The sequence below is a fragment of the Bison bison genome, unplaced genomic scaffold, assembly GCF_000754665.1.
Source record: "Bison bison bison isolate TAMUID 2011002044 unplaced genomic scaffold, Bison_UMD1.0 scf7180017864356, whole genome shotgun sequence".
Lineage (NCBI taxonomy): Eukaryota > Metazoa > Chordata > Mammalia > Artiodactyla > Bovidae > Bison > Bison bison.
In genome coordinates this window covers 3,829,401-3,850,606 of record NW_011494928.1, presented here as the reverse complement: position 1 = coordinate 3,850,606, position 21,206 = coordinate 3,829,401, and the positions used below count along the sequence as shown (strand labels likewise).

The window sequence follows — 21,206 nt, the reverse complement described above, 5'->3', positions numbered from 1 at the left end:
AGTAGTTTGAACATTCTTTGGCATTGCCTTTCTTTGGGATTGGAATGAAAACTGACCTTTTCCAGTCCTGTGGCCACTGCTGAGTTTTCCAAATTTGCTGGCATATTGAGTGCAGCATTTTCACAGCATCTCCTTTTAGGATTTGAAATAGTTCAACTGGAATTCCATCATCTTCACTAGCTTTGTTTGCAGTGATGCTTCCTAAGGCCCACTTGACTTCACATTCCAGGATGTCTGGCTTTAGGTGAGTGATCACATCATTGTGGTTATCTGGGTAATGAAGATCTTTTTTGTGCAGTTCTTCTGTGTATTTTTGAAATGTCTCTGTAAATAAATCTACTTCCTATCACTTTGTCTCTCACTGAGTACTTTCTTTAGATAAGACCTAAAGACTTGAGCTTCATTAAGTCCTGAGTGTGTGATCTCAAAAGACAGTGGGTTGAAGTCCCAACCTGAGTTGTGAGAATTCATGAGGATTTACAAGATAAAGCAAGTGTAGATTAATGATTGCAAGAGTTCACATTGCACCAAGCATGAACATCTAAAGCTCTGGAAATGAAAGAGTTCAGTTATATAAGGAAGGCAAAAGGGCATTTAGGTGTCTGTCCTCACAGAAAGGCAACCACAGCTTTTAGTATTTAATAACTGGAATGAGAAATGTCCAAGTAACCTCTTTTAATACTAACACCTTAAATAGCTGACATTTAAATAGACAAAAGGAATACCAAATCAAGAGGGCACATGATTCATTTTTCTCCAGTCATGTACCTGGACTGAACATGCATCTTTCTAACAGTTGGTTCAAGGAAGATAGATGCTGAAGCAAAGGTAGGTAGTTGCTAAGGTTTATGAGTAAGTGTTTAAGTGGTTGTAGAATAAGAGTTGGTTGTAGGATGTTCAGGTACTTCTATAATAGATCATTTACTTGTGTTTCCTATTTTGTACTTGACAATTAGGCTAAAAATTAAATGAGTTTCTTGCACTATCACTTTTACAAGAGAAAATTTAAATTACTAAGAAAAATGGCAATTTCTACAAATGATTAGCTTTTGACATTCGAATCATTTCATTTACAAATAAACTTTTTTTTTTGGTAAACAGCTTTAATGTTCAATTATTCTGATAACTAATGAAGTATAATTTGATTTTTTAAAAATATATGCTAAATATTTTACAATAATTAGACATTTATGCAGAGATTAGTATCTTACCTCAAGTGTACAGGTGATGAGGTGAGCAAGCAGACAGAGTTAAATAAAATGTGAGCCAAAAAGCACAAACAAACAAAAGTAATACTAGGTGGGTGGAGAAATCCCACTCTAGGCCAATCACAGCAAGGAATAAAGACAAAATTCTTAAGGGTGTTTCTAAGAACACTGTTGGATTTCTCATTAAAATTGTTAATGAATACCTCATTAATCTGAATACTGTCTGACATATCATTACTGATAAGTCACTTCAGTCGTGTCCGACTCTGTGTGACCCCATAGATGGCAGCCCACCAGGCTCTTCCGTCCCTGGGATTCTCCAGGCAAGAATACTTTAGTGGGTTGCCATTTCCTTCTACAACGCATGCATACATGCATGCTAAGTCGCTTCAGTCGTGTCTGACTCTATGAGACCCTATGGACAGCAGCCCACCAGGCTCCTCTGTCCACAGGATTCTCTAGGCAAGAATACTGGAGTGGGTTGCCATTTCCTTCTCCAGACATATCATTACTTACTAAGTAAAAGGTGGTCCTTTGGCAACATTTGAAATACTCTTCCAAATTTTTTTTTAATTTTCAAGATTCATAATTTTCTTAGAAACTGGATTGCTAATTTTGACAATAGTTTCAAACAACACATCCTTCACAAACATACATTTAAGACCTGACACTTCTTTAGTACTTGATCAAATACCAAAATTTATTACCCTGTTCCTCTGTCCATGGGATTCTCCAGGCAAGAATACTGGAGTGGGTTGATCCCCTTCTTCAGGGGATCTTCCTGACCCAGGGAAGGAACCTGGTCTCTCACACTGTAGGCAGATTCTTTACTGAGTTACCAGGGAAGCCCTTTATTTACTTAATATGCATAATTTGGTCTCCCAAATAAAATGTAAACTCTTGATACTGGGCCCCAAACCCTATATCATCATATTTTAATTACTTCAAATATATTTTCTTTTTGGCAGCAACATGCCACTTGCAGAATCTTAGTTCCCTGACCAGGGCATCAAACCTGAGCCCTCAGCAGTGAAAGTGAAGCTTGGAGTCCTCACCACTGGACCTCCAGGGTGGTGGTTAGGTGCGTGCATGCTCAGTCGTGTTTGACTCTTTTGTGACCCTGTGGACTGTAGCCCACTAGGCTCTTCTGTCCATGGAATTTTCCAGGCTAGAATACTGGAGTGGGTTGCCATTTCCTCCTTCAGAGGAATCTTTCAGAACCAGGGATCAAACTTGAATCTCTGGTGTTTCCTGCATTGGCAGGTGAATTCTTTACCTCTAGTGCCACCTGGGAAGCCTGTGGACCTCCAGGGAATTCCCTAAAATATATTTTCAAATTGAAATAAACTATAATTGTTTAGGAATAAGCCATTTTAACTTTTGAAATAATTTCAGATGGACAGAAAATACATACAAAGAAAGAAGTACATACAATCTTGTATACACTTCATGCAAGGGCTTCCCAGATGGTGCTAGTGGTAAAGAATCTGCCTGTCAATAAATGCAGGAGACACAAGAGACATGGGTTCAATCCCTGGGTTGGGAAGATCACCTGGAGAAGTGCATGGCAACCCACTCCAGTATTCTTGCCTGGAGAATTCCATGGACAGAGGAGCCTGCAAGGCTATAGTCCATGGAGTCACAAAGAGTCAGACATGACTTAAGTGACTTAGCACACATGAACAAGCCACAGAATCTTAGTTCCCTGACCAGGGATAGAACCCAAACCCCCTACAGGGGAAGCATGGACTCTTAACCACTATACCTCCAGGGAAGTCCCATCATCTTACATACATTAAAAAAAATTTTTGTTTTTCTTTTGTTTTGCAAATTATTTTTCTCTGTGTAATAGGCTCCAGTTTCATCCACCTCAGTAGAATTGATACAAATGTGTTCTTTTTAATAGCCAAGTAACATTCCATTGTGTATATGTACCACAACTTTCTTATCCATTCATCTGCCAATGGATATCTAGGTTGCTTCTATGTCTTAACTATTATAAACAGTGCTGCAATGAACATTGGGGTACATATGAAGTAAGTCAGAAAGAAAAACACCAAAACAGTATATTAATGCATATATATGGAATTTAGAAAGATGGTAACAACAACCCTATATGTGAGACAGCAAAAGAGACACAGATATAAAGAACAGACTTTTGGACTCTGTGGGAGAAGGCAAGGGTGGGATGATTTGAGAGAATAGCATTGAAACATGTATATTATTATGTGTGAAACAGATCACCAGTCCAAGTTCCATGCATGAAACAGGGCACTCAAAGCCGGTGCACTAGGACAACCCTGAGGGATGGGATGGGGAGGGAAGTGGGAGGGGGGTTCTGGATGAGGGACACATGTACACCCATGGCTGATTCATGTTACTGTGTGGCAAAAACTACCACAACACTGTAAATTAATTAGCTTCCAATTAAAATAAACTAAAAAATAAATAAATAAGAAAATTTTAAAAGTGCAAAAAAAAAATTTTTTTTCTTGCCCATCATTTATTTTTTAACATTGTTTCCTTTCACAATATAGAATATTTATACATACACATTAAGATACTTATACATACTTGGAAACAAGATATAGTGACATTTAAATATTTTAATTTAAATTTAACTTTATTTAGCAAATATAGCATTATTAAATATGAATATATATATATATATATCTCAGATGATAGCCAAAACTTTAACTCTCTGTATCCAGGAGCAGTTTACTTGGTGATAATAATTAAAATAAATGGCTACCATACAGAATTAAAAGATTTATTCTAAAATGGAAAGCAACTGTCATTTTTATTTTTTTCTAAAATATTTATTTGGATGAGTTGGGTCTCAGTTGCATACACCCTAATCTTGTCAGGAACCCCACCCTTTTTGAAATTTTGCAGAAGAATGCAAGACTGCTATTGCCATGACATAACAAGTCACATGCTCCTGACTTGACTACATTGTGTGTTAGTCGCTCAATCAGACTCACTGCAACCCCATGACTGTAGCCCACTCAGCTCCTCTGTCCATGGAATTCTCTAGGCAAGAATACTGGAGTGGGTTGCCATTCCCTTCTCCAGGGGATCTTGCATAACCTCTCCCTAATACCCAGGGAGAGGATCACAGGTCTTGAGGCACTAGCCTACTGTGTTCCCTCTATGCCTGCCAAAGAAAGCAAGCCTCCATTTCCTTCGCCATAACTGTCTCCGTGTTTCTGGTTGGCATCAATGCACAGAGAGTCAGGATTTTGGCAACAAATTCTTGCTTCCCATTCACATAAATCATTTAGGTCCTTTGGCATCAGTGCACAGAGAGTCAAGATTTTGGCAACAAATCCTTGCTTCCCATTCACATAAATCATTTAAGTCCTGTGAATGTAAAATGCTGTTGGACCCACAATCCAAGAGAGTTCACTGAGAATCAAATTCCCTGGATTCCATGGAGTTGGTAGAATGAGCACGCATCAAGAAGTAAATCAAGAAGTGAAATAAAGACAGGGGTGTTAGTTTTGTTCAGTGTTAGAGTGAGAACAAAATACATAAGCCTAATTTCAGTGATTCTGCATATAAGCTAAATCTTATGTTTGTATTTAAAACTGGTATTACACAATATAGAGTGGTAAATCTCGTGCTAATGAATTAACCTTTTAATTTCTCTTGACAATAAAGAGCAAATTAATGCTATTATTAATAATATAGTGATTAATAATCAATAAAATAGCATGATTAATAATGCCCTTGATAATAATAGCAAATTAATGCTATTAGTTAAAACATCATGACAAGTTGAAAGAGATACTACGGAAGAAATGAGACAGCTTATATCTTAGTAGCTTTAATGGCACTTTCCCATTGAATTTTGAACAAGGGACACTGCATTTTCATTTTGTACTGAGCTTCACAAATTACAGAGGCAAGTGCACTCTGGAAATATGGCAGGGGATAAGGCATGCAATCCCTGTTCTGGAACTTACTGTGCTTCACAAACCCTACAAGAGTTGACTATCTGTGCCTGGAATTGTTCAACATTTAGAGCAAAATTGAGTAAAGAGGCTAGATTACCTTTCAGATCAATTCAATCCTAACATGATACTATCCACAAAATAAGACTAAACTGCTTTCCTGGTTTTATTATATGATACAAGAAGCTGAGGATTTGATTCCTGGGTCAGGAAGATACCCTGGAGGAGGAAATGGCAACCCACTCCAGTTTTCTTGCCTGGAAAATCCCATGGACAGAGGAGCCTGATGGGCTACAGTCCGTGGGTTCGCAAAGAGTTGGACTAGAGATCAAGCCAAATCATTCCTTTTTTTTTTTTTTAATTTTTTTTTTCAGCTCATTCCTTTTTGTAAGTACTTTGGGAAAAACAAAAAACATCAAAACTAAACTAGTTTAAACTTTTAGCTTTTTAACACAGTAACCATTCAGGAAACAGTGGAAACAGTGGCTGACTTTGTTTTTCTGGGCTCCAAAATCTCTGCAGATGGTGATTGCAGCCATGAAATTAAAAGACGCTTACTCCTTGGAAGGAAAGTTATGACCAACCTAGAGAGCATATTCAAAAGCAGAGACATTACTTTGCCAACAAAGGTCCGTCTAGTGAAGGCTATGGTTTTTCCAGTGGTCATGTACGGATGTGAGAGTTGGACTATAAAGAAAGCTGAGTGCTGAAGAATTGATGCTTTTGAACTGTGGTGTTGGAGAAGACTCTTGAGAGTCCCCTGGACTGCAAGGAGATCCAACCAGCCCATACTAAAGGAGATCAGTCCTGGGTGTTCATTGGAAGGACTGATGCTGAAGCTGAAACTCCCATACTTTGGCCACCTGATGCGAAGAGCTGACTCATTTGAAAAGACCCTGATGCTGGGAAAGATTGAAGGCAGGAGAAGAGGACGACAGAGGATGAGATGGTCAGATGGCATCACCAACTCGATGGACATAGGTTTGGGTGAACTCCAGGAGTTGGTGATGGACAGGGAGGCCTGGCCTGCTGCGGTTCATGGGGTCACAAAGAGTCGGACACGACTGAGCGACTGAACTGAACCATTTAGGGAACTGAGAAAACGAACAACAAAAATCCGTCGCGGGTGTCTGCTGTGATCTGTTAAGCAACTCCTGTAGGTAACAACACGAGTTCGAAGGTGGAGCAGGGAGCTGGGAGTGCTTGCGTAACAGAGGCTTCCAGTACAAAGGTTACACATTTTGAGTCACGGTCAAGGTACGATCCTCTCACAATTTAACGGAGAAGCGATTTCTGAAGGCAAAAGCGGACACAACACGACAAAACACACCTGGCCAGAGACACACACTCGCACATCCCCCACAAGACCCGCAGTGACTCTGGACAGTTATAGGAAACCTCAGCAGAGGTGAGGCCACTGGGAGCAAGTCAGGCGGAGTGCCTGTTTCCTTGCAGTTCAGGTGCATTCCACCCGCCTGACCCCACAATTTATTCCCGAAACGTTGGCCTAAACGTCCTAGGCTATTCCACTTACCTAGTCTGTTAGAGAAGCCTACATCAGACGCCTGCTCTTACCTCATTCAACTCCGCCTCTTCAGGATTAGGGCGTCCAAGGCTCCGCCCACTGGAATCGGCCCTCCCAACGCGGGGATAAACATGGCGCCCGCGTCGTGCCACCTCCCAGCTCTCCCGTTCATCCCGGAGTCTAGTTGTTATCGCGAGACTTCCGCCCCACTATTAACTTGGGCGCGCGGCGCGCCCAGCCTTTCCTCCCGCGCGACGGCGGAGGTTGCCTACAGTGTGCCTTTCGGAGTGCTATGGTCGGTAGGTTGCTGTTCGCAGCAGAGGCCCGTACCACGAGCCAGCGCAGGTTGGTATGCACCATCCGTCTCTGGAGGGGTCGGAAAGAGGACACTGGCGTCTGGGCCTTGCGGGCGGCGGAGGGGTCGCTCTTGTGGCTTTTCCCGGGCCCGCGGGAAGGGGCGGGGCGGGGTGGGGTCCAGCCGCGTGAGTTGGGCCCTAATGGCGGAGGGCCCGCGGTGGTTGTGGACTGCAGGCCTAGGGCTGCGCTGCTACCGTGGCCCGAGCGTGGCCCGTGAATTGGATGTTAAAATGGAGCATAAACAATGCTTATTCTCTAAATGGCGGTTGAGTGCGAGGTAGCCGTTGCTGACGCATTCTCGCCCGAAGTGGGCGCCTCCTGGAGACGCTTGCCCCAGGATCGCGCAAGGCGCTGAGGGGAAGTTGTTCGCGGCCGCGTGGTTTGGTCAGCACAGTTACCGACTAGAAAGCAGCACTTCCAAAGGATTGCTTTCCAGATTTCCCCAAAGATTGTGTTAACTTTAATTTTGATAGTGCGCTCAGGTACACCATCGCTGCCATTGGCTCCACTTAAGTATCTGCCTATAAAGCCGGAGACCCGGGTTCAATCCCTGGGTTGGGAAGATCTCCTGGAGAAGGAAATGGCAACCCACTCCAGTATTCTTGCCTGGAAAATCCTATGGACGGAGGAGCCTGGGAGGCTGCAGTCCATGGGGTGGCAAAGAGTCAGACACGACTGAGCGACTTCACTTCATGACTTAGATTTTGCAAAGCTTGAGATCTCTGTGACCTATTGTTTTCCTGTATTTGAAATATATCGCTCTTAAAATGCTAAAAACTAAGAACAGTGGGAGAATGATGGTATCCTCTATAAGGGAGGTTGAGAAGACTCTGAGGGATGGTATGAGGTGGGAGGGGGGTTCAGGATGGGGAACACGTGTACACCTGTGGCGGATTCATGTCGATGTATGGCAAAACCAATACAATATTGTAATTAGCCTCCAATTAAAATAAATTTAAAAGAAATAATTTTGCCCTAAATACTGTATCCAAGGAAGTGAAAAAAAGACAAAGGGCATTGTCTGCAAGCCTTTTATTGAGAACTTGGAGAGTTCAGAATTTTTAATACCCCAATAGTAAATCCCAGACCAGGAGTTTGGATTTTTTTCCTTGCTATACTGGGCCACACATAGTAGTTAACTTATGCTGTTGAACACTGATACTCTTCATTGCACATTACTATGGCTAAGGGTTAAAATTACATTTTGGGAAAGTTCCTTGATACTGTTGGAAATTACCTATTCTTCCGGAATCTTATTCCATTGGACAGATGAAGGAGGCAAAACTGAAACAGAACCCGTGAATCAAATCTCTAGATTTTAGAATTGATCTGAATTTACAGTTACTACCAGAAAATATTAAAGGCTTTGTAAGTGATATGGCCTTAATTTACATATTATTTACATAACTCACAGCTACATCAAAATTTGCATTACTCTGATTACTAACTGTTGGCATTACTTTGTTCAGGGAAACTACACCACTACACTAAAATTTACCATATTTTATATGGTCAGAAATCTGTTCAAAGCAAAAGATAATTTGAGAGGGACTTGGATCAAGAATGGATTCTCTTAACTATACAACAGCATGTGATTCAGCTGTGGAAACTGAGAATCAAAGGTAAGTGCCTTTTTAAAAAAAAAAAGATTTTTCCTGGATAAGAGACTGGATGCTAATATTTACTGTATTTGAATTACTGGGAGGGCATAAATCATTGTCAGTAATGAGTGGTGGTAAATGTAATTTTCAAGAATTGAAACAGAAAAGGAAAACTTGGTTTGGACAGGCCTTTGAAGTTTTTGAACTAAGAAGACAGGTATTAGTCTTGCTTTAAAATCAACTTGTTCTCATTATTTCACATTAGCAAGGATGCTGGCTTATGTATTACGATGAAATGTGTCTAGTCTAAATCCTTGATCTCACTGGGAAATCACAAGCATTTCTAGTATATTCACATCAGATACCTCTCTACTAAGATACTCTTGTTTTATTTAGAGGAGGCTTTGTCCTATTTCGTTTAGGATCTAGCAGTGGACAGAATACCTTTATGGAACTTACATAAAGGAAGATCACCATGGCAGTGGCATTATGGCCCACTTTAGCAGTTTGTTAGTACTGAGCCCATCTTTTAAGAAATTATTCTAAGCGTGTTTTCCTGCTTTGATTTTAAAAACGTGTATTATTGGTAATAAATATTCAGTAATTTGAGAGGGTGTGATTAATCTTTCCCTGTTTTCTAGTGACAACTCTTCCTCTGGTAGCAGCTTATTTAAAACTCAGTGTGTTCCTGTCCCACCTAAACGGAGGCAAAGAAACACTATTAGAAAATTCGTTCACATACCCAAAAATACTCAAGCAACAGAGTCATCTAGTGACTCATCTATAGAGCCAAGACCACTGACTTTAAAGGCTATTTTTGAAAGATTCAAAAATAAGAAACGTAAACGTAAAAAGAAGAAATACAAGCCAACGGGAAGATCAGTGGGAAGACCAAAAGGAAGGAGAACCACTAGATACTCACAAATTACTGAGAAACAATTTAAAGACAAAAGACCTGGTTTCCCATTTTTAGAATCAGAAAATGGAAGAAAACCATTACCTTGGAGAAAAATTTTAACCTTTGAGGTGAGTCATTATATATGCTCATACACAGCTTAAATGTGTGAAATGAACTGTTGGTCACTTTCAGAATTTAGTTAACACCTGGAGCATGCAATTTGTAACTTTGATAATACTTCTTTATCCTGACTATACTGCCACTTAAATGCCACCTCCATCCTTCAGTTCAAAGTTGACTTGGGCTTCTGGAGGTAATCTTCACTGGTTTGGGTGGATATATCTGCATGTAAAGTGCTCCAAGGATGTTTTTATACCTTGCTCTTACCAAACAGGTTTTAAACATCATTCCTAAAACTCAAATAATGCTTCGTTGTTTTACTATAACCTAAGTCAAACCCACACCTGACTTTCGTGTTCAGTGGCTTTAGTAGATTTCATTTCTGAAAGAATCACCTGACAGGTTAGCCAGTTCATAGCAATAGACTCAAATATTTGAATTTTAAGTGACTACATAATTTGTCAGACACAATTGAGCGACTTCACTTTCACCTTTCACTTTCATACATTGGAGAAGGAAATGGCAACCCACTCCAGTGTTTTTGCCTGAAGAATCCCAGGGACGGGGGTGCCTGGTGGGCTGCTGACTGTGGGGTCGCACAGAGTCTGATGACTGTAGCAACTTAGCAGCAGCAGCATAATTTGATGTCACTTGTTCTAAAATCTGATTTATTGGAAAGGATTAGTAATTATTAACCTTTTATGTTTAAAGTGACTAAAAAAGATCTTTCAATTTGCATTAAAAAATAAGATAGATATAGAAGATTTGTGCTTGTTTTTCTTGGTATACCAACTTTGGTAACTCGCTCGGTAGAACAGTGAATTCTTTTTATAAGCAGTGTTTGATAGGGGTGATCGCCATATGGCAGAGTTAGAGCTTCCTTGTTATAGAACATAAGCATCTATCTGCTAAGCTGTGGCAGAAAAATTTTTTTTTCCAAGTCTGTGACTGACAACAGGATGTTCTGGTATATAGCAAGCAGTGGCAAGAGGATTTTTTAACTACCTTGAAAAACTGAAGTATGAATACTACCTCAAGGAATCCTTGAAACAGATGAATGTTGCTGAAGATTTAGAAAAAGACGACCTCGATAGTCGAAGATACAGATACTTGGATGATGACGGATCTCTCTCTCCTATTGAAGAGTCAGCGTAAGTTCAGACATTGGAACAATTTTAAACGTTGTGCTTTTAAATTTTTATGTTGCTCCATATTATACTATCAGTTTGTTTAGATTTTGATTTAATAGTTTAAAATTCATATTAAATGTTCAGTTCAGTCGCTCAGTCATGGCTGACTCTTTGGGATTCCATGGACTGCAGCATGCCAGGCTTCCCTGTCCATCACCAGCTCCCAGAGCTTGCTCAAACTGTCCATCCAGTTGGTGATGCCATCCAACCATCTCATCCTCTGTTGTCCCCTTATCCTGCCTTTAGTCTTTCTCAGCATCAGGGTCTTGTCCAAGGAGTTGGTTCTTTACATCAGGTGGCCAAAGTATTGGAATTTCAGCTTGAGTATCGGTCCTTCCAAGGAATATTTAGGACTGGTTTCTTTCAGGATTCACTGGTTGGATCTCCTTGCAGTCTAAGGGACTCTTAAGAGTCTTCTCTAACACAACAGTTCAAAAGCATCATTTCTTCAGTGTGCAGCTTTCTTTATGGTCCAACACTCACATCCATACATGACTATTGGAACAACCATAGCTTTGACTAGACTGACCTTTATCAACAAAGTAATGTCTGCTTTTCAATATGCTCTCTAGGTTGGTCATGGCTTTTCTTCCAAGGAGCAAGCATCTATTAATTTCCTGACTGCAGTCACCATCTGCAGTATTTTGGAGCCCAAGAGAATAGTCTGTCACTGTTTCCATGTTTCCTCATCTGTTTGCCATGAAGTGATGGGACCAGATGCCATGATCTTCGTTTTCTGAATGTTGAGTTTTAAGCCAACTCTTTTCTACTCTCTTTACTTTCAAGAGGCTCTTTAGTTCTTCTTCACTCTCTGCCATAATGGTGGTGTCATCTGCGTATCTGAGGTTATTGATATTTCTCCTGGCAATCTTGATTCTAGCTTATGCTTCTTCCAGCCTGGCATTTCTCATGATGTAGTCTGCATATAAGTTAAATAAGCAGGGTGACAGTATACAGCCTTGACACACTCCTTTCCCAATTTGGAACCAGTCTTGTTCCATGTCCAGTTCTAACTGTTGCTTCTTGACCTGCATACAGGTTTCTCGGGAGAAATTCATTAATTCTTTAAGGATTAAATGTTACTTAATAAGTATTCATACTTAAATTTAATAGTGATAATCAACTGGTATTGCGGGTTCAGTTGTATGTCATAACAGTATGCTATGAATTTATTGTCATCTGAGTGATAATGTTTTTAATATTGCAGAGCAGAGGAGGAGATTGCAGCAAACCTTGAACATGATGAATGTGATATTAAGTTGGTGGTAAGTGACATTTTTATTCCACTTTGTTTTGGGAGGGCAGGAGTTGACAAAGGGAGATTTTCATCCTGTAGTGTTAACTGTCTAATTTTAGAAAGCCTCAAAGCCCTTGGTGCAAGAAATGTGAGGATAAAAATGAGAATTTTATAGATAATTGAGAACATCAATTAGCAGTACTGTGTCAATAAGTGTCAAGAGTATTGTAAGTCTTCATGTGTTTTATTGTTACTAGGATATCAAATAAGAAAGAAAAAATCCAAATAATTTTCAAGTTATTTTAAGTAACCTAGTTGTATGTAATTACTAGTGCAGTGAAATTGGTTATATGTCTTTACCAATACTTCTTATGCAGGAGAACAGTTATTTCATAATAAGTTCTGAATTTCCAAAGAAGAAGCAGAATGTACATTTGGATCAAGAAGAATATACTGAAGAAACTGCTTTGCTTAAAAAGAGAATATCAAAATCTAAACACTGGATAGAGGACAAAATGGCCTGAAGAGAGATAAGATTATAGAGGACAACATGGCCTGAAGAGAGATAAGATTATAAATACCAGACAAGGTAAACAGAATAAAAGCAAAGATAAGTGTATATATATATATGCCAGCCTTAGAAAAAAACCCTGTAAGAAAATAAAGAATACTTAAACAGATTTGTGAAACTCCTGAAGTAGTTATTATAAGAAAAATTATGTAGAAAATTGAGGCTGTTACTGCAGAGATTGACTTGACAAATAATAAACAAAAGTCCTACTGTTTTTGCCTATGATGGTTTATTTCTAGGTAAGAGAACTTAAAGGTACCATTTTAACACTGAATCAAATAACAGATTGTAATCTTGAAAAGTTTGCATAAACAATGATTTTTTTTCCACCTACCCTCCTTAGGTAGGGTATCTACAATTTCCTGTTTTTGTTTTCTTTAGATAAGTTTAGTGTGAAATGCTGAGTACTGTAATAACTTAATTTTCCCTTCCTAATTACCTGTATTTCAAATATCCTTTTCATCACCACATACATAATGCATTTTACAGTAGCACTTGTGTTTGTTTTTGTTTAATTTGTAGACAAAGACTTACAGACAAGTGCGAAAGTAAATCCTCTTTTGCAACCCACAACTCATTGTTCAGTATGAGTTTTGATACAGATAAGAAGGAACATGATCCATAAAATGGATGTGTATTGATGAGCATAAAGATTGCTTCCAGGGCTGTAAAGCTATTAAATAAGCTTCTAAATTACCAGCTATATTGATCCTAGTACTCAGTTTTAATGTTGACATAAAACAAACAAAGATGGGCTTCTTTTTTTAGGCTTTTATCTTCGGAATACAGTATCTGGATTTTGCAAAGATATGTCTAATGCTTTAGGTAAGTTTTGTTCAGATTTGTGTAAATATGATACATTGTCAGAACTTCTCCAGAGGTTTAATTTTTGAAAGCCATTTTTGCCAACTTTAAATTTCTATTCATCATGTAATTTCAGAAAATGCATCTCAGGATTGGCATGTTTTATAGTGACATTGTGCCAGGATTTGCTTGCAGGAAGGGGTCCCAGAACTATAAGCTATCAGAATCTTGGATATTCCCTCTTCAAGCATATGAATTTTTAATCTTCTAATACCCCCTGTACATTTAAAAAATTGAAGCATAGTTGATTTACAATGCTAATTTCTGCTGTACAGCAAAGTGACTCAGTTATATAATTTTTCTCTTATGATCTATCACAGCATATTAATTCCCTGTGCTATATAGTAAGCCCTTGTTTATCTTATGAATTTGTATCTGCTAATCCCAAGTTCCCAGTCTGTGGCTCCCCCACACCCCCACCTCTTGTCCAACCACAAGTCCATATCTGTTTGTTTCATAGATCTGTTCATTTGGGTGGTAGTTTAGATTCCACATGTAAGTGATACCTATTTCTGACTTAGTTTGCTTTCTATATCGCTAGATCCATGTTGCTGCAAATGGCATCATTTTCATATTAATGGCTGAGTAAAATACACACCCCTCCCACACATCTTTATCAGTTTATCTCTCAGTGGACATTTATGTTCGTTCCATATCTTGGAACAGTGCTGTAGTGAACACAGGTACACGTATCCTTTCCAACCATGTTTTTCTTTGCGTGGGATTGCTCATCATATGGTAGCTCTCGTGTTTTCTGTAGTGGCAGTACCAATCTACATTCCCACCAACAATGTAGGAGAAGGTTCCTTTTTTTTTCTCCAACACCCTGTCTGGCATTTATTATTTGTAGACTTTACGATGGCCATTCTCACCAATGTGAGATGGTACTTGATTATAGTTTTGATTTGCATTTCTCTATAGTGATGAGCATAGAACCCACACCCCCTGCAGTGGAAGTGCTAAGTCTTAACCAGTAAACCACCAGGGAAGTCCCACAATATTTTGATGCATATACTAAAATGAAGTAGAAGATTATATAGTGTAATGTTAGAAATGACTACACAGGACACATAATTTCATAAATCTGAATGATATACAAATGCCAAATTTGTCCTCAGGGATCCCCAAATGGTCAGAACATCAGGCATATTAACATTTTTCTGTATTTTCATAATTGTTATCAATGAGAAAATATTTTACATTTTAGTTCTCAATTTAAAGGCAAAAATTCATTTAAATAGTTTTGCAGTAATCTGGTAATGAAGTTGTTAATAATAAAGCTTAAATTTACATATGTAATTTTTTGGTTCAGCTGTAATAGCTACTTGGTACTTTATACTATCTTTCCTAAGGATTGATTTTAAAATACATGTCGTGATTAATTCATTGTATGATTTCTTTAAATTACTTAATTTAAAATTAATTAAACAATGATTAAGCATTGAGGTCTATCCCGATGGGGCTTTTTCTATAAACCTACGTCGTTGGAAACGCCTCATAGAGTAACTATGTAGTTTCCTTTACTCATAGAACTACCTGTTAGATCTGTGGGAAAAAACTACAAGACAAAGCTGCCAATTAAACTATGAAAAACCTAACAGTTTTTTTTTTAATCTTAGGTATTGGCATATCCCAATGATCTGTGTCAAGTTTTAGGGTGGGATAACTTAGGTGAGTTTTAGTTAGTGACTATAATTTGGGGGGAGGGGTTACCATTCCAGTTCAGATGATGAATTTAATGTTCAACTGCTGAATGATACAGATATGAACTAAAACTTAATTCTGATAGAGCTGAGTATAACAAAATATTTAAATAAGCATATATTTAAGTTTTTTAATCATGAGTAAGTAACCCATAATCTATCATTTGGTATCCACAGGAATTAATATGATTTGAACTTGGTAAGTTTTTGGTAAGTAGAATATTTAATTTCTATTCAAACAGGATTCAGAAGTTCTGAAAACAATGAAATTTTGAGTATGGTATTCCATTACTGTTGTGACTGCTAGTTATTTAGGTGTAAAACAGAATTATCAAGATTTTGGCCAAAAATTTGCTGTAATACTTGTACTCATTGGAAAAAAAGGAAGACACAGCATATGTAGGGCATGAAATGCCCTGGTCCCTTGTATACTTTATTAAACTAGTATGTAAATAGCAAGTGTGATTGGATAGTTTCCTACGTAAGTTTTATAGGTATAAAGAGGGTAAAAAGGTAACGAGTTAAGTTTATAATTTAAGAGTTAATGTAGTTGGTTGCTTGCTGGAATGACAAGAAAAAATTATTTCACATGTTAAAAAAATAGAGGTGTGTGTGAAAGTAAATTTCTCAGATAGTATCATTACAGAATGAGGTTGGAGTGGTTCCAGTTCAATCATAATTGCACTGCATGGTATCTGCATTCAGCAGTTTGTTCCTGCTGGCTGTTCAAAAGACAGTGCGATATAAATTCAGTATCTGGCATCGTTGGTTTTTTTGCTTTGTGCATGTTAGACCTGGTATTTCTACTGATACAAGTATCCTTTTAGTTTCTTATACTGGTCAGTTTGACAGAATCTTCAAAAGTAACTAATACTTTTTTTTCCTACGGTTGTCATTAAGAACTAGACAGATCCCATCTCCTGACCCTAAACAGGTATTTTGCTTTTCACTTTCTGTTGCTTTTAGCAGCTTTCCTTTGCTGATAGCATGCTTAGCAAAGCAGAACTTCTATACAGGTGCTGCTGCTAAGTCACTTCAGTCATGTCTGACTCTGTGCGACCCCATAGATGGCAGCCCACCAGGCTCCCCTAGGCAACAACACTGGAGTGGGTTGCCATTTCCTTCTTCAGTGCATGAAAATGAAAAGCGTGCTCAGTTGTGTCCAACTCTTAGCGACCCCATGGACTGTAGCCTGCCAGCCTTCTCTGTCCATGGGATTTTCCAGGCAAGAGTACTGGAGTTGTACAAGTGCAGAAGAAGCTTTTTGCACATTGTCTTAAGCTTGGGAAACTTATTTACAAAGCCTCATTCTACTGAAAATGGGCATTTGTTCATGGTGTCCATAAAACTGTTAATGTGGCTACATTGAGAACACAGGTTTTGCTTCCATCACTGTACTTTTATTGCAGTGGTGACAATGAGACCTGTAACATTTTTTTTTTTGACTAGGCTCATGAGTAAAAATTGGATATAATATGGCTTTTCAATATTAGGAAAGATGAAGGAATAAACACAATTGTACTTGCTATATTTAACTTCTAGGATCCTACAGTAAACTGCTTGAGGAAATTGGGTCTTTGAAGATTACAGGTGATTTTCATTTTTTTCCCCCTTGTATTTAATGCAAAAAACTAGACGTTAAACAGCCCATTACGTGTTCCACTGTTTTTTCAGGGATGTTATGATGATGGGCAAACTGTTCAACTGCTCTGAATGGGCTGAGTGAAAATAGCCTTTCTGAACATCCACATTAAACTATATTTTAAAACATGAAAGCTCTAAGATTAAAGTTGCCTGAGGACATTTATATTTTGCAACAAAGTTTAGGTATGAATGAAAATGGAACCGAATCAGTCCCAGTTATTGTTCAAATCCTTTTCTGTAGGTGGCAAACTTTGAAGTGAACTCCACTGAAGATCTAAGAGGCCCAACTAAAACAACGTGGCAGGTAATTATTATGTCAGATTTTGATGGTCATTACCAAGGCTTTTAGAATGCAGTTTCTAATTTGCTGTGGACATGACCGTAAAACAAAATCCCAACTAGGTTTTTCTTCCTGCTACTTTGTTAGCATACAGCCTGTTGGGAACATTTTATTAGCCTTAATTAACTACTTGTGAAAGTCAGCACTGTTCTAGTATAAATAGAACACAGCCATTTTTCTAATTAGCTTTTATAATACGCAGACATTGCTAGTCTATGCCTAGTATTGAAGAGTCTATGCCTAGATTGCTGGACTTGTTTTCTAGTTTATTACTGGGGTAGTTGGCTTCAGAACTTTACAGGACCATCTCTGAAAATGAAACCTTTAATATTTCTGTTATACAGGCATCACAGCTGTGGATTGAGCAGAACTTTTTGAAAGGTATGTACACATTAGAGAAATAATTTTTGTAGGTCATTTCAAAGAGGGCTGATGGGACCAAATCCTGGAGCCCTTAACGCTGTGACCAAAGACTGAATTCTCCATTGGATATAATAGTCACTCGATAGTGCTATGTTTTCCTGATGGAGATACAAGCCACTCATATCCATGACAGGTGATGTGGGAGAGTGTAAATACAGTCTTCAAAATTTAACCAGTATCTACTCTCCTTCAGGGCTACCTTGAAGATGACAACCCTGGAGGAGCTATGGTGATTGGCAGTGGAAAGAATCAGGACGTGTGAAAAATCCTTAAAAATTTATTGACTTAAATAACTTTGCCTATGTTAATGAATAAAAAGAAACCTTTTGTGCAGAAAGTCAGCATATATTTCTGGCTCGAAGCTTCTCTAATGTTTTCTGTGGAGGAAACAGTATCAGTTATTATTAGTATCAGGCTCCGATGTGCCTTAGACATGAAAAGTTGGGGGTATGTATGGGATGCTGCTTACCTTATGAAATTCTTTTGTCCTTGCTCTGTTTTGGGCATGTGCATCTTGCTTTGCTTTGTCTTCCTTCTGCTTTCTCATTTCAGCTAATTGAAGGTATAATCTATAAGAAATTTGTATGGAATTAAAGACAGACACTTCAGATACATGTATAGTCACTGACTATGCAACCCTATGAACAAGGGACATGGAGTGGGTTGCCATTCCTTTGTCTATCAGATATATGTAAATCCATATACATACCCTACTGCCCTTTCGTGCGTATGGGGTTGTGCAGTCTTTTTATCTTCAGGAAGCGACACCCTAACTTTACTCATACCCTTTAGGTCACTCACAAAGGAACCTGAGTGGAAAACAAGCCACTGAGTAAAATACATAATGCCACTGAATAAAACCACTAAGTAAATACATAATTCTCTTTGATAACAGATACCTGTAGTTTTCTCTGTTATTGTTTTGGTTTGAGAATATCCAGAGGCATGAACTTTGTCCTTTATCTCTTTCTGTCTCTGTGAGGATCTCTCTATAAATGCCTTTTTTCTTTTTATGAATGCTTCTTGTAAGCTCTCTGGTGCAGCTGTACACCTTGAAAAGGTTTCTGTTTAAAAAAGTTTTTTGTTTTTTTTTAAAATATGTCAGCAAGTCACAAATTCAAGTTTTCATGAATGGGTGTGGGGGTCACCAATCTGATGCACATACCTCCACACACAGTTGGTCTTTCCAGTGGATGTTCTGACATGGCTGGATAATCTGAGTTTTCTGTTTCTGACAGAAGAGGCAGAAATTCACTCACCTAATGGCAAGAAAGTCATAGAAGACTTTACCACTTCAGAGAAGACTTTTACAGACTTTACCCTAGTTCTTTTGGAACTGCCTTTCTAGAAAATTCAGTCCTAAAGTTATTCAGAGTTAACCACAGCAGACGACCTTCAAAAATTGAAAGGATGAGTCAAGCAAGAACTGAAAAATGTAAAGGAAAACTTAATTTAGCCACTAACTAACTCACATGGACCACAGCCTTGTGAGAATGAAAAGCTCAATGAAACTGGACAGTTTTCCTCAGACATGACCTCAATGGACAGGTCATGGTGGAGAGTTCTGAGGAAACTTGGTCCACTGGAGAAGCTTTGAGAACCCCATAAACAGTATGAAAATACAAAACAATACAACACTGAAAGATGGAACTCCTCAGGTCAGCAAAAGAGATGGAGCCAAAGTGAAAACAATTCCCAGTTGTAGGATGTGGCTGGTGATGGTCCACTGCGGTAAAGAACAATACTGCAGAGGAACCTGGAATAGTTAGGTGCATGAATCAAGATAAATTGAAAGTGGTCAAACAGGAGATAGCAGGAGTGAACATCAACATTTTAGGAATCTAAATGGATTAAAATGGACTGGAATGGATGAATTTAACTTAGATGACCATTAAATAGCTTACAAGAAGCCCTCATAGTCAACAAGAGTCGAAAATGCAGTATTTGGGTGCAGTTTCAAACGACAGTGATCTCTACTTGTTTCCAAAGAACCATTGACTGTCACAGTAATCCAAGTCTATGCCCCAAACAGCAATGCCAAAGAAGCTGAACAGTTGTATGACTTACAAGACCTTCTAGAACTAACACCCAAAAAAGATGTCCTTTTTATCATAAGGGACTGGAATGCAAAAGTAGGAAGTCAAGAGATATGTGGAGTAATGGGCAAGTTTCATTTTGGAATACCAAATGAAGTAGGGCAAAGTTTTGTGAGTACACAGGAAACTTCCCTCATAGCTCCTGCAGTGCAGGAGACCTGGGTTCAATTCCTGGGTTGGGAAGAAACCCTGGAGAAGGAAATGCAACCCATTCCAGTTCTTGCCTGGAGAATCCCATGGATAGAGGAGCCTGGCAGGCTATGGGGTCGCCAGAGTTGGACACGACTTAGTAACTAAGTCATGTCTTAGTAACTAACATCTGGCTTCTCTGGTGGCTCAGAAGTTAAAGTGTCTGCCTCCAATGCAGGAGACCTGGGTTTGACCCCTGGGTCGGAAAGACCCCCTGGAGAAGGAAATGGCAACCCACTCCAGTATTCTTGCCTGGACAAGCCCATGGATGGAGGAGCCTGGTAGGCTACAGTCCATGGGGTCGCAGAGTCAGACACAACTGAGCGACTTCACTTTCTTGAAACTAAACCACCACCACCACACAGCACACACTCTTCCAACCCTGACTCTACACAGGAGATGACTCTACACATGGACATCGCCAGATGGTCAATACCAAAATCAGACTGATTATATTCTTTGCAGCGGAAGATGGAGCAGCTCTATACAGTCAGCAAAAACAAAGACAGGAGCGGACTATGGCTCAGATCGTGAACTCCTTATTGCCAAATTCAGACTTAAATTGAAGGAAGTATGAAAAATAACCAGAAACCACTAAATAAAATCCCTTAACAATTATACAGCAGAAGTGACAAATAGATTCAAGGGATTAGATCCGATAGAGTGCCTAAAAAACTATAGGACCATCAAGTGATCAAGACCATCCCCAAGAAAAATGCAAAAAAAGCAAAATGGCTGTCTGAGGGGGCCTTACAGAGATAGCTGAGAAGAAAAGAGAAAGGCAAAGGAGAAAAGGAAAAATACAGTCATCTGAATGCAGAGTTCCAAAGACTAGCAAGGAGAGAGAAAGTCTTCCTAACAGATCAAAGAAACAGGATTAAAGATCTCAACGTAAGACCAGAAACTATAAAACTCCTAGAGGAGAACATAGGCAAAACACTCTCTGACATACATCACAGCAGGATCCTCTATGACCCACCTCCCAGAATATTGGAAATAAAATCAAAAATAAACAAATGGGACCTAATTAACCTTAAAAGCTTCTGCACATCAAAGGAAACTATTAGCAAGGTGAAAAGACAGCCTTCAGAATGGGAGAAAATAATAGCAAATGAAGCAACTGACAAACAACTAATCTCAAAAATATACAAGCAACTCCTACAGCTCAACTCCAGAAAAATAAACGGCCCAATCAAAAAGTGGGCCAAAGAACTAAATAGACATTTCTCCAAAGAAGACATACAGATGGCTAACAAACACATGAAAAGATGCTCAACATCACTC

At 38.9% G+C, this 21,206-nt stretch overlaps 3 protein-coding genes across 19 annotated transcripts in view; 1 reads left to right on the top strand and 2 right to left on the bottom strand.

Moving 5' to 3' along the window:
- Positions 1 to 6,869, bottom strand: part of LOC104999610 (chromosome unknown open reading frame, human C11orf54) — a 23,369-nt gene extending 16,500 nt beyond the window's left edge. For 2 of the 3 annotated variants that reach the window (XM_010855170.1, XM_010855168.1), the window contains exon 1: positions 6,699 to 6,794. The gene's annotated coding sequence lies outside the window, so the exon portion shown is untranslated. Of the gene's footprint in view, positions 1 to 6,698 lie in introns of all 3 variants that reach the window. The other variant, XM_010855169.1, reaches the window with a different exon arrangement.
- A 49-nt stretch (positions 6,870 to 6,918) lies between these two features.
- On the top strand, positions 6,919 to 18,032 carry TAF1D (TATA box binding protein (TBP)-associated factor, RNA polymerase I, D, 41kDa). 10 transcript variants are annotated; one of them, XR_826628.1, is made up of 14 exons: positions 6,919 to 7,034; positions 8,516 to 8,668; positions 9,289 to 9,673; positions 10,641 to 10,816; positions 12,063 to 12,120; positions 12,470 to 12,681; positions 13,432 to 13,488; positions 15,147 to 15,198; positions 15,408 to 15,429; positions 16,131 to 16,164; positions 16,773 to 16,820; positions 17,116 to 17,178; positions 17,559 to 17,595; positions 17,831 to 18,032. XR_826628.1 is itself a non-coding variant. In XM_010855172.1 (6 exons), exons 2-6 carry the CDS (start codon positions 8,610 to 8,612, stop codon positions 12,614 to 12,616), a joined length of 825 nt encoding a protein of 274 aa, XP_010853474.1. In that variant the 5' UTR covers positions 6,920 to 7,034; positions 8,516 to 8,609; the 3' UTR covers positions 12,617 to 12,877. The 10 variants fall into 10 exon arrangements, 1 of the variants encoding a protein (XP_010853474.1); XR_826629.1 differs by having other exon boundaries at positions 15,408 to 15,440; XR_826630.1 differs by lacking the exon at positions 15,147 to 15,198.
- Positions 17,900 to 21,206, bottom strand: part of CEP295 (centrosomal protein 295kDa) — a 49,490-nt gene continuing 46,183 nt past the window's right edge. For 2 of the 6 annotated variants that reach the window (XM_010855173.1, XM_010855175.1), the window contains exons 25-28: positions 18,803 to 18,896; positions 18,537 to 18,701; positions 18,347 to 18,446; positions 18,054 to 18,206 (exon numbers count right to left, since the gene is read on the bottom strand). In XM_010855173.1, coding sequence (XP_010853475.1) covers positions 18,065 to 18,206; positions 18,347 to 18,446; positions 18,537 to 18,701; positions 18,803 to 18,896 — 501 coding nt within the window. In that variant the 3' untranslated portion in view covers positions 18,054 to 18,064. Of the gene's footprint in view, positions 18,015 to 18,053; positions 18,207 to 18,346; positions 18,447 to 18,536; positions 18,702 to 18,802; positions 18,897 to 21,206 lie in introns of those variants that run through there. The other 4 variants (XM_010855174.1, XM_010855176.1, XR_826632.1 and 1 more) reach the window with 4 other exon arrangements.